Source organism: Apodemus sylvaticus, chromosome 8 (genome assembly GCF_947179515.1).
Source record: "Apodemus sylvaticus chromosome 8, mApoSyl1.1, whole genome shotgun sequence".
In the NCBI taxonomy this organism is placed as follows: Eukaryota; Metazoa; Chordata; class Mammalia; order Rodentia; family Muridae; genus Apodemus; species Apodemus sylvaticus.
This window is the reverse complement of record NC_067479.1, coordinates 1399839-1417257: the sequence shown is the minus strand read 5'-3', so window position 1 is coordinate 1417257 and position 17419 is coordinate 1399839. Positions and strand designations below refer to the sequence as shown.

Here is a 17419-nt window from a genome sequence, read left to right as displayed (position 1 = left end):
AAAAAAATAAACATTGTTCAATAAAAAAAAAAAAGACAATGTATGAAAAACAAAAAAGTCAGCAGATAACACATTGCTCTAAACTACACTGTCACACCGGAAGGTTAAGGTTGTTTTAGTAAGGTCATTTGTTTTGATTCTGAGACCAGGTTCTACTATAAGGCCTAGGCTGGTCATTTCAAATGTTATCTCTCTACCAGTTTCCTCTTCACAAACCCCTTATCCCCTCCCCCAACCCTACTGTGCTTCCCTCCCAACTTCCACCTCAGTGCGCTAGCATTTCCCCATGCTGGGTCATTGAGCATCCACAGGACCAGTGGGTTCCATTCCCATTGATGCCAGATAAGGCCATCCTCTGCTACATATGCAGCTGGAGCCATAGGTCCCTCCATGTGTACTCTTTGGTTGTTAGTGGTTTAGTCCCTGGGAGCTTTGGAGGGTCTGATTGCTTGATATTGTTGTTCTTCCTAGGGGTGTGCAAGCCCCTTCAGCTCCTTCAGTCCTTCCCCTAACTCCTCCATTGGGGTACCCTGTGCTCAGTCTGATGGTTGACTGGCCTCGTCTTGAATTCTCCTGCCTTAGCCTATCAAGTATGTGATTAGAGATGTGTTCCACTGTTAAATCAATCTTTCTCAACTGCCAACCCCTCTGTTGAGTCTGCTGTCAGTGTCTGGTTGGTCTCCAATCACCATTCTTATCTGGCTGAAAGGCTATGCTGGGCATGATGACACCCTTCTAATATATATGACCATACTGAATTTTCCTAAGAAACATGGGAAAAGAGATTAACTCCATGTTCCAGATAATGATTACAACTCAAAGCATTTAATACTCCCTGTCCTGCTTTGCTCAGCTCCACCCAATACACAGCCTTTCTGTATACCCCTATTTGTCAGAAGTCCCTTTCTCTGATTTTCAACTGTTCTGGAAAGAGGACTCAAGGGACCCTGTCTGGTACATGTTTGATGCCCACAAAGGTCAGAAGAAGACATCTTATGTGGAATTACAGATGGTCATGAGTCGGTACTGGGAACTGAAATAGGGGTCCTCTGCAAGACAAGCATGTGTTCTGAATGATGGAACCATCTCTCTAGCTTTGTTTCTCAACATAACTATTAAATTTAACTTCTTTATGTTTCTTCCTAGTGTTATTCGCTTCTAAAGTTCACATCTTGCTTTATTTTGAATTCCCACATCCAGAGGAATGGCAGATAAGTAAACAGCATGTGCTCCTCACATTTTTGTAGAATTACTGAATGAAAACAGAAGACTTGTGGAATGGAAAATATAAACAAAACATAAAATTAAAGCTTATTAATATTTTATTCTCATTTTTACATGAGATATAGCTGTTGGGCTCTGCAAAGCTCACTTATATGTCTAGATCATGGCAGATTCTGATTCAGAGAATGGCATGCTAGCCAAGAGCAAGGTTACACAAACTGAAGAGCAGTGATCATGGCTGCAGGCTGAGTGAACTGGATGTATCACTGGGCTGCTAGGAAGCCAAGTTCACATCTGTGTTATCAGGAAGCATTCTGCATAAGAAACTCAGGTTTCCATCTCAATAATATAAAGAAATATGAGTAGATACCTGCATGAGTACAATATTAATGCTTGACCACTTTCCCTTCCCTTTCTGCTTCCAGGAAGTCCACACCATAGAAACACACTTAACACTGAAGTTTCTGTGTCTCATATTGCCTTGGCAAAAGAGTCTCAAACAAAGATGAGAGATCCTAAGTATTTACCAATGGCTCCAGAAATAGATGGAAGATGCAGCTGCAAACAATGGATCTGGGAAGGAAGAAGTCTAATTTTCTATCACTAAAATAGAGCCAATATTCACTCATCAGTGAGTGTATAACATATGTATTCTTTTGTGATTGGGTTACCTCACTCAGGATGATATTTTCTAGTTCCATCCATTAGCCTAAGAATTTCATGAATTCATTGTTTTTAATCACTGAGTAGTACTCCATTGTGTAAATGTACCACATTTTCTGTATCCATTCCTGTTGAAGGATATCTGGGTTCTTTCCAGCTTCTAGCTATTATAAATAAGGCTGTTATGAACATAGTGGAATATGCATCCTTATTACATGTTGGACTATCTTCTGGGTATATACCCAGGAGAAGTATAGCTGAGTCCTAGTGGATATTAGCCCAAAAGCTCAGAATACCCAAGATACAATTCATAGACCACATGAAGTGACCCTGTTTGGCTCATGAATATTCAAGAAGAAGGAAGACCATAGGGTGGATACTTTGATTCTTCTTAGAAGGAGAATCAAAATACCCATGGTTCACAGCCAAACAATGGACTGAGCATAGGGTCCCTAGTGGAGGAGCTAAAGAAAGGACCTAAGGAGCTGAAGAGGTTTGCGGCCCCATAGGAGGAACAATAATGTCTACCAACTAGTACCCCCAGAGCTCCCAGGGACTAAACCACCAACTCAAGAGTACACATGGAGGGACCCATGGCTCCAGCTACATATGTAGCTGAGGGTGGCCTTTTCAGACATCAATGAGAGGAGAGGCCATTGGTGCTGTGAAGGCTTGATGCCCCAGTGTAGGGAATTCCATGTCAGGAAAGTAGGAGGGGGTGGTTGGTAAGCAGAGGGAGGGGGATAGGATAGGGGGCTTTTGGAGGTGTAACAAGGAAAGAAGATAACATTTGAAATGTAAATAAAGCAAATATCTAATAAAAAATAAAAAATAGAGCCAAAAGTTGAAGGCTAGTTACATGGTAACCTAGTTAATTTTTGTCAATATGGTATAAGCCTAGATACGCCTAGGAAGAAGGAACTTCAGTCAAGGATTTGCTTCCATAAAATTGGCCTGTGAGCATGTCTGTGAGGTATTTTCTTGGTTATAATTGATGTAGAAGGCTCCAGGTCAGTGTGGGCAGTGCCATTCTTGAGGAGGTGTGGGATCAGGTAATGTAAAAAAGCTATCCAGAGGAAGCAAGCCAGTAAGCAGTGCTCTTCCCTGGTTGAAGTTCTTGCTTTAAGTTCCTACCCTCTGTGATGGATTATAACCTATCAGATGAAATAAACCCCTCACTCCTCACTTTGTTTTTGGTAAAGGTGTTTCCCACAGCAACAGAAAACAAGCTAGGATACATGGTAACACAGGCAGTGCTCATTCCTAGGATCAGCTGATGAGATGTGGAGGTGGATGTGCATACCACTTCCAGCTTCAACCCAGGTTAGAATAAATACCATGAGAGAACCCTCCCAAGTATAGTTTCTCTGTATAAGGTCTACCAGGGAGAGATGAGATAAAGAGACACACATAGTTGTCTATAATGGTCTTTGTTTAACAGACAAGAAGGGTCTCAATCAGTTCTAGGGGCTGGGGAATGACTGTTACCTTCAATATCTTGGTTCAAGATAAATAATATGGTTGGCTCCCAGGGTTCAATGTCTGGTATGCTAAAGAGAAGCCATACCAACAAAATGTTATGAAGAAAGAAGTAGCATTTTAAGCTCTAATAGCCTAAACCAAGTAGTAGATGGTGGAGCAGCTTGGGTGCATAGAGGCTCCCCTCTGATACACCAGCCCCCAACCTACCAGCATGCTTGTTTCCTTTCCTCATCAAATGCTGGATATCCTACCTAGGAATTGTGAGAATTTCATAATCTCTTTTAAGAGGTTGATTTGCAGTTTTCTGTGGGAAATTGTTCCCAATGATTCTTCTCTTGTTTATGGTATTGACTGGGAAGTATCGATATCACAGGCTTTTCTTTTAAACAAATAAAATCAAGAACCAACTAAAAGAATTTAAATGTAGCACACACATAGCATGATCTTCCACTTTACAAGGGAAAGCCATAAATGGTATCATCTAAAGTCAATTTTATGACTAGGAGGACCAATCAGAGGGAAAATGAAATGCTAATGCAGAGGACAAAAGTAGAGACAATAATTGACAGGAAAAGGCAGTCCTAAAATGGATATGCCACTCTTAAACAAGTAATAGGTAGAAATGTCCCTCTGCAAGTGTCTTGGTTTGCAACAATCTCCCTTCCTGTTTGGTGAAGTTCTGATGAGAAAGGACAGAGAAGGTACATACTGATAAAGTTTTTGAGCCCCAAGAATGCAGACAACATCTCACAGGCTTTCCCCAAAGAAAATGGAATCTAACCAACCAGACACAAAGCTAATTATTTTCAACTGACAAAAATAAATAAATAAAAAAGAAGAAGACATTAGCATCGGAGTGCTCTCTACAAGAATGAGGAATGAGATCTGGGGATGGTGAAGAGAAAATACATGAGCAAAAGTTCTTTAAAATGAAGAGACATACTGCAAAGTCAATAATTACGGACATTCCTAGGGCAAGATGACTAAGCCAGAGGACACAATACATATCAGCACTGTGGGGCAGAGGAGGAGCAGGAGAGCCTGAGCATGAGGAAGTTGGCATTCAATGTTTTAATATAATAGAAATATGAGTTACACGACAAACAATATGTGTGTGTATACACAGATATACACATCTATTTATTATTTTCTTTATTCCCTAGAGACTTAGGAATCTAGGGCCCTAAATAATTGTGCCATGTTTTCCTCTAACTCACACTTTAGAGGAGTTTGGTGATAGAGACAGTGGCTCTTACTTTTTGATCAATGTATTTGTTGTCTTCAGCTGTGGGCTTCTTGGGGTTGTCAGACGAGGAGGTCGTAGAGGGGAGGATTCTGAAAAGACAGCAGGTGTCCTGTTGCTGGCGGTCAATGAACTGCTTCATGAAGCTCTCCCTTTGAGAATGAAGCACATAGAGATCAGTGTTAGTCAAGAATTGGAATGGGAGGTGGCATTTTGGTGACCACGAAGCAGTGTAGAGAATCACAAAAATCAAGATGTGTCATACCAAGGGCGATGATTGGATCTAATTATCAAATTATTTAACTTAGAGAAAAAGCTTCCTGAATCCTTGCAAACTCCTGTTTAAAGACATAATGTTCCTGAAATAGCTTAAAAGCAAGGGTATCCAATAATTGATGGTGTGATTTGAATCCTACCGTGGTAATGAGATACTTTATTTTCCCCCTACTACTTGAAAGAATTATTCATCTTTTCAAACTTCTATTCATCATAAAAGTCCTTGAGAGATAATTTTACATTTAAAGACTCAAAAGGAAAAGACTTCATCTGATCACCAAAATATGAAAAATTTAAGTAACACTAATGCAAGTAAACAAAGTCAGCAACTTAAAATCAGAAAAAGAAATACTGTCAAGCTGTCATGTGTGACTTGGCGACAATTTGGTCACCAATAGGCTGCATGCAAATGGTGGTCCCATAAGATTACACTGTACACTCAGTAATTCAATAAGCATCATCATCTGCATCAACATATCTGATGTTGACAAAATGGCGAAAACATCCAGCACACTCTCCAGGTCTGAAATGACATGACCCTCTTCTTCTATTGGAATTTCAAGCATTTTTGCACTTCACCTAATCTCATACTTCCCTAATCTCTCACCAAGATATTTAAAGATAAATAAATGAATAAATTAAAAAAATAGAAAAGTCTATGTGATCGTGATTGTATCTGGAGTTTTCAGTTATCGTTGGAAGACTTTCCTCTACTTATTAAAAGCAGGCAGTTCAAGGCACCTTAATGATGCATTTCTTTAGTAGGAAGATGAAGCTAGTGCAAACTGAATCAGTGAGGATATAAATGTTACAGTTCTTTTAACCAGTGGGAGGTAGATCACGCTGTGACCAGACGGCCATATATGCCAAGGCTGCTGTAACACAGACAGACACCTCCGAGGCCCGAGTGCCTGATGCACTTGAAGATAAAGTGCCCATATGGCAGTCTGCCCTCTTTCACTCTGAGAAAAGTCCACCTAGTCTATGCCTGGGAGGTCTAATGACTGAGAAGGCTTCGGGTAGAGACAGGGACACAAGTTTGTGTCTCAATTCTTCTCTGAAGAGATGGCTCATTGGACTCAAAAGCTTCGTGTATCACAGAGGAACAATTTTAAACACAGCCCCAAACCTACCCACATGCCAGTCTGAAAGAAGGCTGAGGTAAACTTAGATAGTAAGCCATGTCGTAAGAGATACAGTAAAAAAAAAAAAAAAAAAAAAAAAAAAAATTGATACCTGATCTTAGGAACTGTAAAATCTGAAGGAAGTTTTGAGATTTTCACCATTTGCGGTCTGTTTGGGAATTTTTCGAAGATTCTCAAGCGCAAAGGGAGTTTTTCTTTGGTATCCGCGTTTGCTTCACTTTGCTTTAACTAAAGGGGGTGGGTGGGGGAGAAGAAAATAGAATCCCATTTTAATTAACAATTTCAGACTTGAGAGAATAACATGTAATTACACATATAACCGCTAGATGGCAGAAAAGGCCCACCTTGCACATCACCCAGTAGTCTTTGAGATTGTTCTCTTGTGTCCTAAAACTGAGTACCAGGGAAGGACAAAAGTTAACAACAAACTAAACCAATTTAAAATAAAATGCAATGGAAGATTTCGATGTTGTGCCCTCAATGTCAAGTCTCCTTTCACCCGACACAACATCTTTAGCTTTTACTTATAATTAAACATTTGGATTTTTGTATACACAGACTCGCTTATCTCCTTAGCTAACTGAAGCAGATATATTTATATCTGTACAAATTTGATTTCAAGTAAGCTGAGGTTTATCTGGAGCCGATGTGGAACTAAGAATCAATTATTGGCTTGAATCTAGTTCCTGCTTTCTTATCCCTTTTCCTCCTTCCAATGCTAGGTTTTCCTATGAGTTCTCACTCCTTACTACCTCCTAAGAAGAACCACTCTGTGTATTGCAGTCAATCTTTCAATAATTTTCCTGTTTTCTATCCCTCTCTAAACTATAACACTGGTCTTACTAACTCACAAATGGGTTAAGGGGGTCTCAAAGCTATTAACTCATGGCCCCTTGTGAAATGTGCTTTACTTTAAAATGACAAAGTTTAGATCAGGAAACTATCAGTAGAAGTCCAGAAAGTTTTGCTAATCAGAAGGGATGGGTGAGAGGATGATGATGAGGATGATGATGATGATGATGATAGTAAAGCTCTAGTATCCAAGGCCACAAAACAAAAAGCACAGGAATCTTCATGGCATGAAAGTAATCTGAAAAGTAACTCTGTACATCAATGAAAGCTTATGAAAAAGTACCCGACTTCTAACGAGCCATTCATATACAACTGGTGAAAATTTGCCAGTGGTAAGTAGGGTCCAGAAGGAAAGAAAAAGCTGCTGACTTATTAAGATCAACCAGAGAGCAAGGCGATTGCTGATAGCAGGCCAGAGACTGATGATATTGATAGTGTAGGTAGGCACTTGCTCAATGGTGTTTACCGACTCATTTGTTTAGATACTTGTGCTGTCACTTCTAGAACCAATCCAAGGATGCAGATTCTGTGCAAAATTCTGAGGCTATAAAAATCAAAGGATGCCTGCATTTCCCCTCATCCAGTTCATATCAAAACCCACTAGATAGCTGAATAAACAATTACCTAGAAAGATAATGTTTATGATGGAAAGGATATAACTAGAGTGCTTGGGATCCCAGGGCAACAGTGAAGCGAGAAGAACGAAAAAATAAGCCATGGTATTATTTCCCCCACCCTGACATACCTCCCAGGCAGCACAATAGCAGTGTGTGACTCGGGTCTAAGCTATGCGGACTGAATTGTGCTTTCTGCTAGTGTGAGACACGGTGGTGTCTGTTAGTCAAGAGCATCTCATCAAAATGAGAATCCTGAGATCTTCCTAAGACCCTCTCCATCTGTTGACTTCTTCCATCTTTACCAGAAGCTCCCTGACTGGACCTCTGCAAGCCCTATTAGGGTTCTCTACCACCATGTTAGCTCCTTATCGCCTATTCCTGCATTTTGAGGTTGCAAAAATCTCGTTCTTAAAAACCTATCTGTTGTTACTTCAATACTTTAAAACAAAAAAGGTCAAAGCCTTCCATTTGGACTCAAAGTCTCATTGCCTTTCTCTCTGCCTGTGTAGCTTTAGTTATCTGGGTGTCCACATCACATCCTCTTTAGACCTCCCACAAGCATGGCCCCTCATTCCTGTTGATTCCTCTGTTGTCCCATCTCTTCTTCTTTAAACTTTATGAACTTCTACTTGTTCTTGGGATTTTGTGTCCTCACATAATTTTCAGAGGATCTTTTTCTGGTCACCAAAGATTTTTCCCTTAGGAACTTATAGGATGTTGAGCTGGGCCATAGAACATGGCTATTCACATGGATCAAGATAGTGGAGAAATCTTCAGTTTCTTGATGTTCGATCTAGTAGTTTTCTAGGCTGCTGCAGCAGTTATCAAAAGACTGGTAGCTCCGCGAATCAGAAGCTACCAACCCCTCCAGCAACAATGAATTAATTTCTGAATCAAGGCTTCCTGAGAGCTCTGAGGGCTCACCACATCTTGACTTCCTGTGATTCTCTGTAGGGTTGTGGCTCAGTCTTCCACCCTTATTTGAATGCCAAATACTTTCTTGTCAGTGCTTGTCCTGAGTCTCCCTCCTGTGTTTCCAATAAGGAATGTAAACATCAGATTCAGGATCATCCCTGACACTCATCCCAAATAATTGACTGTTTATTTCTGCAAAGGCCCAATTTCCCAGTAAAGTCTTGTTCTGAAGCTCAGTAGGTTTGGGGAAACACTGTTAAATCCACCACTCACATCATCATTTAAAGGAATTTTGTTTCACATAAGCCATGGGAGGTGCTTTCTCCAAGAGTATGAGGTGTGTGTGTGTGTGTGTGCGCGCGCGCGCGTGTGCGTGTGCGTGTGCGTGTGCGTGTGCGTGTGCGTGTGTGTGTGTGTGTGTGTGTGTGTGTGTTTGTTGGGAAACTGGTGGGGTTTGTTTCTTCACATTCATCCTGTGTCTTGGGACAGTAGTTAACATGAAGTCAGAGGAAAAAAAACTGTCACCAAATAAATGACGCTAAGTGGATGACAGAGAGAAATTCTGTCACAGATTTTGTAGAAACAAAATAAAAAACCTGGTAGAGTGGACAGTGGTGTAAACAGTACCTATGTGTTAATTGGGCAGCTAATTATTCTTATGTAGAGTGTAAGAATCCTTTTTTTGCATAATGGAATCAAGTTAGACTCTTGTGGCATTTAGCTGATCATGATGTTTGTCACTGAGAAGCCGATGAATGTTTGGACCATGTTTGTCAAGGGCATGATGGGAATAAATCAAATTATTGTTAACCAAGCCCTATAATACAATGATCAATACAGTAGGCTAATATCATTTTTAAAAATCTCCTTGCTTTCACATTTTTAAAATGTATCTTGTAGAATTCTAATTTGCATTAAGGTATATTAATATTCCCAAGAGCTCTTAAGTTCCTTCAGGGCAGGATTCCACTTTTAAATTTCCTTTCATAGCACCTCCCAGAGAGTGAAAATAGAATACGGTCGGGAACAAATTGAAGCTCAGCAGGAGTTGGTCATTGAACCACAACACTACAAAGAGCAAAGCTCTCCTGAACAACTCAGAAGGGTCTCTGTGTTTCTGCGAATCCTCCTTTTGAATGGTGAGAACCATGGATGCTCAGATATACAGTAGGGTCAGGAGAGAGCAGAGGGAGTGGCTGCTTGCAAAGGGGCAGTGAGCTCCTCCTGTGAGCAGAAGCAGCCCCTTTCCAGAAGTTCCACCAGCTCCTTCTTTTCCTACACACCTCCATGGGCCTGTTCTGGGAGGAGTGTGTATACCACAGTCATGCCTTCATCTTTATGACAATGACATTTGTGCATCCTGACTATAGATAACCCAGATGCCATTCAATAGAAAGGCAAAACAAACGGTGATCTATTTAAACACTTGAAAATGAGTGAGGTACAGCCTAATATAAAATGTGGTCAGATTTTATACTGCAATACTGAGGGCAGGAAAGCAGACATAACAAAAGGACATACATTGGAAGACAAGGTTGTAAGATCAATTTTCAGTGAGGTCAGGGTTCCAGGGACAGATTGAAAATAATAGTGAGACAGGTGTAAATTTAATGGTTTCTGTATTAGTCAGCTCCTGCTTCCTGACCTGCTTGAGCTCCAGTCCTGACTTCCTTTGGTGATGAACAGCTGTGTGGAAGTGTAAGCTGAATAAACCCTTTCCTCCCCAACTTGCTTCTTGGTCATGTTTTGTCCAGGAATAGGAACCCTAAGTTTCTAGGGTCTTGGTTTCTAGTCTTGGTATGTTCAATTTGGGTGTATTATGTTTTGTAAACATCAGCAAATGGTCTTATCCTATGTTTATTTCAGTCCACTTAAAAGTGGAAAATTGATACATTTAAACAAAATAATATAACTATTTCATCACCATCACAACTTTTACCATTCTGCCATCCCAGCGCACAAATCTGACCAAAACACAAACACAAGAAAAAGAAAAAAGGAACAAGATGGGGAATGGAACCTGATGTTCTGGGGTGGGGCATGCTGGGAGTGAGGAAGATCAAGGTCATGAAGATCAGATAAAAGCAACTTCATGGCATTTTGAAACCACTCACAAAGATACTTAAAATTCAGTACAATGATATTCTACCTCTCATCCTAACCTTTTATTCTCTCTCTCCTACGCATATTTTCTAAAAGCAAGTATTCTTTGATACAGATGAATGGCTAATATCAATAAAAGGACTAGAAATGAATTTAAGATCATTAAACTATCCCCCCTCCATAGCAAGGCTTTTTTAAACAACGTAATTATAATTGTAAATGCCCATTAAAATGTAAAAGATCCAAAGTCTTGAAGGCAGTATAGAGGATGCTGAGATTTTCCTCTTCATGTGGAAGAATCTAATGTAAAGAAAGGCACACAGGAGGGAGTTGATAATGGCTTCAACTGAACAAGAAGTCTGCCTGCACCCCACAGATCAGATGATAGCTCCATGACAGGCTCACACAGCAAAAGGAAAAAAGTGCATATGCAAAAGAGGAATTATAATCAGAAAGAAATAAATTTCAAACCTCGAGCTTTTAAGAAACTCTCTCTCTCTCTCTCTCTCTCTCTCTCTCTCTCTCTCTCTCTCTCTCTCACACACACACACACACACACACACACACACACACACACACACACACATCTAAGCTGTGCTCTTCTGTAGCTTGGCATCTGTCTTGCTGAGATATCACTGCTGGCATTAGGTGGCTGAAAGTATCTGCTTTCCCAGTGCTCTCAAGAGAGTTCAGGCATAATTACACTGCATGACACATACCCCGTTCTGCCTCATCGCTCCCATCTTCCCTGTTGCAGCCTGTGCTTTCTTCTGCTAAGATATTCAAACACTATTCGACTGAATTTCTTTTTAGAATGCTGTGACAATCAGCTGAACTGGAGGTGTGCATTAATGTTAGTTGTAATTTTTTTGGCGTGATTTTTTTTCTAAAAGAAAATAACTTAGAAAATATCTAGACTTGTAAAATATTCTAATTTTCAAATCAAATCCTTGCTTGACAGGGATTGTGTCTGCATAGATGTGAGTTTGTGCAACTGAAGAGTAGCTGTTAGCTGTTCAGGACAAGAAGAACTATCATACTATGTTTACACAGCAATGAAAAGGAATCCCTCCTCTTAGCTATGTGACTACATTAAGGTTTAACTTTTTGTGCATCTTTATCTGGTGAAGGTGGTGGTGTCTGGTTTTCCTGCATCTACTCACTCAGCAATTCAGAATGCAGAATCTTCACAAACCATATGTCACTTTCCAAGTAAGGAAATTATCAGAAAATAGTTTAAGTAAACATTTATAGTATGTTCTGTATTGCACTACCTGCATTCATTATTCTAGGTGGTTTCTCTAATTGTTTACACAACTTTTATAACTCACACTAATAGTTTCTAGGTTAAAACAGGTGGTGTAGTCGGATTAATAACCAAACCTGTAGGTTTTTAATGTTATATGTTATCATAAATCCTTGATATACACAATGTGAAGATTACCCTGCTTCCCCTGTTCAGTGTATAGTAACAAGCACTCACAGGGATGAACTTTTACTTTCACTATTATTATGCCAAAGAAGTGTTAGTGAATCCCAAAAGACCAGTCAGGAGCCAATCCAAAACAATCACACAAAAGCCTTTATTTGAGTTAGCTTGGGCTCAGCCCGCCATAGGCAGACAGTTTTGGTGGAGAGGATGCCCAGTCATCTATTGGGCAAGGTTTTATAGAAAACAGCAGGTGGAGGTGTGTCTTTCTAGCCTGGCAAGCATCTAATTAGAGAGCTACTATGGCCTTTAGCACAATTGACTGGTGCTGTGAGTCAAACCATAAACTTAACTTCTGCTTCCCTTTGCATTGGTGATTGTGAGGCAAGGGTAGGCTTACATAGGGGTGCGGATTTGTTGGGGGGGTGTATCCTGGAAACAAGTTACAGACAGGTCTTGTTGGGGGAATAACCTGTAGATGTAGGTCTTGTTGGGGCGGGGATGGGGGAGGGGCTGTAACTTGGAAACTAATGCTAGGTACTGGCCTGTTAATTTACCTGAGTTCAAACATAGGTCAGGCTCTCTAAAATGGAGTCTGAACTTAAAAGATTTGGTTTCTCACTGTAGGCCTAGGATAATGAATGCATACACGCAGGTAGTGCAATACGGAACATACTACAAATGTTTACTTAAACTATTTTCTGATAATTTCCTTACTTTTATAAAATCTTTAATGAATACAATACTCACAAAGTCAAACTGGGGTTTTGATTACATTGGTGAATAAATTCAAGCCATCCATACTAAATTGGAGGGCTTTCTTTTTCAGTTGATCTATGGCTACATTTCTGTATGATACCTGTTGCCCAAGAATGTTCACGATAATTTCAAAACATAAACTAATTAATTACATGTGGTATATTTTTAAAATTAATATGATTTTAATTTTTATTTATATGTGCCCATGCATGTGGTTATCCTTACAGAACAGAAGGTGGCATCAGATTCTTTGGAGTTGGAGTTAAAGTTGTTTGTGAGCCACGAGTATGCTGGGAGCTGAAATGGAGGGTCTCCTGCAAGAGTAGCAAGCACTTTTAACTGCTGAGCCATCTCTCCAGATCCATTTACATGACAACTGGCACCCTAAAATGTTCGCAGCAATAATTTCATATTGTGGACTAATTACTTGAATGTGATAGCTTGCTTTTCTATGTCCCCAGAGGTTCTGATTTGTTGTCCATCTGTCTACCAGCCTGTCTGGTAAGGAAGTTGGGAGGAGAGCTATATCTTGGGAGGAGCTGGGTCACCAGGGACAGAAGTGTGGTTCTGTGCTTGCTGGTTTAAGAGCTCAGTAGAGCACTTAGGAAGGACTATGGTGTTGACACCACCTTACAACTTCTCTGAAATGTGCATGAAATGTTTACTTTCATGCTCTTCACACTGAACTGCAAGTCTTACAAGATTTAAATGTCCTTCAGAAGGTTGCTTTGAACGACTATGTATAAAATATTTCCAGAAGCTTTTGTAGGCTGGTATGAGAAAAAAGGAACTTCAAAAGAATAGACTTCCTTGTTATGTTGACTGCATAAATTGTTACATTCTTCTTCATTAAAAACCCATAAATGCAATTACTTATATGTTAGAATGTGGCTGATAAGTCAAGGTTGCTTTTGTATGTTGTTTTCTTACAAATCCCAACACTTCCATTTTACATTAGCTCTCTCTTGTATTAGTTGACTCAGTCATAGTTATTTCTATTTGGAACTTGATTGAGTCATAGAAACAAGCTTGTTATAATAATACGCATTGGTTTGGTCCATTTCAGATGAAATTACACTAGAAATTTAGGCTACCTAAATATTTGGTTGATATTAGATTAATATTACAATAATAGGAGAGAGCCAAGATAAAGTACACACAGACACACACACACACACACACACATTCACACACGAACACTCATAAACAAGCATATGTAAATGTATTTATACAACTACTATCTCATTTTTTATATAAAATACATAGTGTCATAATTTGTATCAACTTGGCACAAACCCATTTATGTACACCTACACACCTGGAAGGGAATCTTTATTGAGGAATTGCCTTCACTGGATTGGCCTATGGGCATGTCTGTTAGGGACATTTTTAAATTGTTAATTTGTATAGAAGGCCCCAGCCCACTGTGCAGAGTACAGTGCCTTGTTTTATAAAGGCAGCTGAGCAGGACAAGAAGAGCAAGCCAGTAATCAACATTCCTCCCAGATCTTTTTGCTTTAACTTCCTGCCTTGGCTTCCCTCAGTGGTGGAATGTAACCAGTAAGATGAAATAAACTTTCCTCCCCAAGTTGCTTTTGGTCATGTGTTTATCACAGCAGCAGAAAAGAAACAAACTAGAATGCATAGGCGATAACATATCATAGGTCATATGCATAGGTGAAAAAGGGAAACATAATGCATAGGCGAAAAAAGGAAAAGAAGATGATTTGGATTTGAGTTTCAGCTCAATTCCCAAACTCTTAGGTACTTTGGATTTCAGTGGTCTGAAATGAAAATGAGGATCATCATTCCTAGACATATATGAGATAGCATATCACTTGTAATTTGAATCAGTTAGAGGAAATGTGCTATTCAAACCAAAGCTATCACTGTGCCAGAAGAGTTGTGGATTTTACAGGTGATTTTATTGGAAAGGAGGCCAAGTAAAGATGACCATACACATGTTCTCCATCACTCTCCCCTCTGAGCTATTTCTTCCTTTGCTCAGTTGACTGGTTTATTTGGTCAAGATTCCTGACTATACATAGGAAATCAAAGACTTATAGAGAAACTTCTTTTTCCTGGTCATGTCTCCTTCACTGTTCTTGCCATTCCAAACTGGCTTCTCAGAGAAGATGCTCATACGCCATCTGCTGTACTCTGTGCACTGGTCTGACTATGCCCCACAGGAGGGTTCTTCCTGAAAAAGGTAACATTACTTTGACTTTGAATGTCATGTTATTTGTTATAGCAGATTCTTGCCCCATTTTTGAAAGTGTTTTTTTAAATGATTTTTTAAAATTATTTTTAAACTTATTTAACAATTGCCAAGAGCACACACAATTTCTGTATGCCCTTGATCCATCTTTTTCTTAAACCAGCATCTTCTCTAACCACACAATGCTTCCCAAAGCCAGAGTTAGCCTTAGTTAAGTACCATTAATTATGAAGGAATTATTTGGAATTGCCACATTTTTACATGAAGGTCTCTTTCTTGTTCTGGAATTCCATCTAGAATTCTGAATTCTCTTTCATGATCCCATCTTCTGCTCTCCACACTGCTATACCAACTACTCCAAATTTTCCTTGTTTTATTGATGTTGATGGCTCTGAAGATTACCCATTGGGTAGTTTTATAATTACCTCTTAATTTCAGGATGTCTAATCTTTTCTCATGACAATACTCATGTTCTGAAAGGTTGTGTCAGAATACCATGGTGATGGCATATCCTTCTCATTATAATTGGAGGAATATGAAACCATCATGTCTTACTATAGGTGTTATTAACTGCAGTCACCTTAGTAGCATTTACTCAGGTGACTTTACTTTAAGGTTATATTAGTTAAGTGTCAGTTACACCAGCTGTGACTTGGAATCAATCAGTTTAGTTTTGTGTCTTTATAGGTAGAGAAAGCAGAGTTTGCAGACATTTATAAAGATTGCTGTAATAATTTAAAAATGTGTTTGAGTGGTTTCTTTAAGGTCATGCAAATATGGTTTCTTCTTAGAGTTTTGTGCTCTAATTTTTGTACCTACCAGCAGGTCTTGCCTATAGCAACAGCTGGAGTGTCCTCTTGGGGACTTCCTGCTTTGGTTATTTCTGTTTCTCCACCACTTCTGACTTAGAATTATTCTATGGGAAACACAGGGTCTAGCTCTTCAATTTATTTAGATAGTTACAGACTTGCCGTTTTTTTTATTCTTTCAGTGTTTTTGAAACTGGGTCTAACTATGAACATGAACTCTTAGGTCAATACTTAGGGGATACATCAGTATTAGTCTATTTATTTTAATGTCCAAAGCTGAGACCAGATATTAGCATTAGGTTTCCTCCTCTGTAACTAGTATATACAGTTTTATCTCATTCAAGGAGAAACATATTTCAAAACCTTCAGTCAAGTTTCAAAGCAAAGATAGTAATGTATGCCTAATATATTGTGTTCTACATATAAACACCCATGCAAAAGTTTTATTTAGAAATTATGTACAAATAAATAACAATTGGTAATAAAAGAGAACAATCAGGTAGAACACTATAATAGAAAGTATATTCATGGTGTCACTTAAAATATCTTTTTAAATCATTGTTAATAGTTCTTTATTTTTTTTTGAACATTTTTTTTATTCGATATAATTTATTTACATTTCAAATGATTTCCCCTTTTCTAGCCCCCCCACTCCCCGAAAGTCCCGTAAGCCCCCTTCTCTTCCCCTGTCCTCCCATCCACCCCTTCCCCCTTCCCCGTTCTGGTTTTGCTGAATATTGTTTCACTGAGTCTTTCCAGAACCAGGGGCCACTCCTCCTTTCTTCTTGTACCTCATTTGCTGTGTGGATTATGTAATAGTTCTTTATTTTAAAATTTATTTTATATTTTATATAAATATTTTACATCCCAAATGTTGCCCCTCTTTCTGGTCTCCCCTTCCAGAGTTATTCGCACCATTCCTCTCTCCTTTGCCTCTGAGGAGGTGCTCCCTCCTGGGGATACCCCTCCCCTGTGGTGTTAAGTCTGTACAGGACTAGCTGCATCCTCTCCCACAGAAGCCAGACAAAGCAGTCCTCTGCTACATATATGCCAGGACTCTGGCCAGCCTGTATATGCTCTTTGGTTACTTACTACATTTTACCCTTTCAGTTAAAGGAAACAATTTATGAATCATCTTTGGATGTTTGAATTGACAACATCACTAATTGTGGTTTGGGGCTATGATTAAATATGTAAGTTTACCTGAACATAGGCACTACAGGTTCTCAACAGTTGAAATTGCTGCTAAATGGTTGATAAACGGTAATGTATACAGAGTGAATATACTGGACCAGTGGATAAACTAGGTCTGCAGTGTGTGGGTAAGGATAGAGTGAGATGGTCAGAGACTTTATCACATTACTTAGATGTCAAGAAATTTAGAGCTTTTGAGTTATCTATTTTGGAATTTTTCATTTATGACTTTTGGCCTGGACTTGGCTTGTAGTAACTGAAATTAAGGAATGTAAAACTATTGAAAGAAGGCTACTGTTTTACTGCTATTAAGTTTTCTTTTTCTCAGGAGAACTATGGCATGCATGTGTGTAATAAGCCCTTTGTACATGGGTCCATATTTATTTTTGTTTATGTTTTCTTGCATGTGTACATTTATCTTGTAGTACTGTAGAACCATATACATGTATATATGTATCTATATATCTACAAATCTATATATGCATCTATC

At 39.2% G+C, this 17419-nt stretch overlaps 1 protein-coding gene across 2 annotated transcripts in view; it reads right to left on the bottom strand.

The window, feature by feature from the left end:
• Positions 1-17419, bottom strand: part of Nalcn (sodium leak channel, non-selective) — a 293583-nt gene that overhangs the window by 82273 nt on the left and 193891 nt on the right. For both annotated transcript variants that reach the window (XM_052190478.1, XM_052190479.1), the window contains 2 exons: positions 6125-6261; positions 4626-4764 (listed from right to left, as the gene is read on the bottom strand). In XM_052190478.1, the coding sequence (XP_052046438.1) occupies positions 4626-4764; positions 6125-6261 (276 nt within the window). The remainder of the gene's footprint in view (positions 1-4625; positions 4765-6124; positions 6262-17419) is intronic.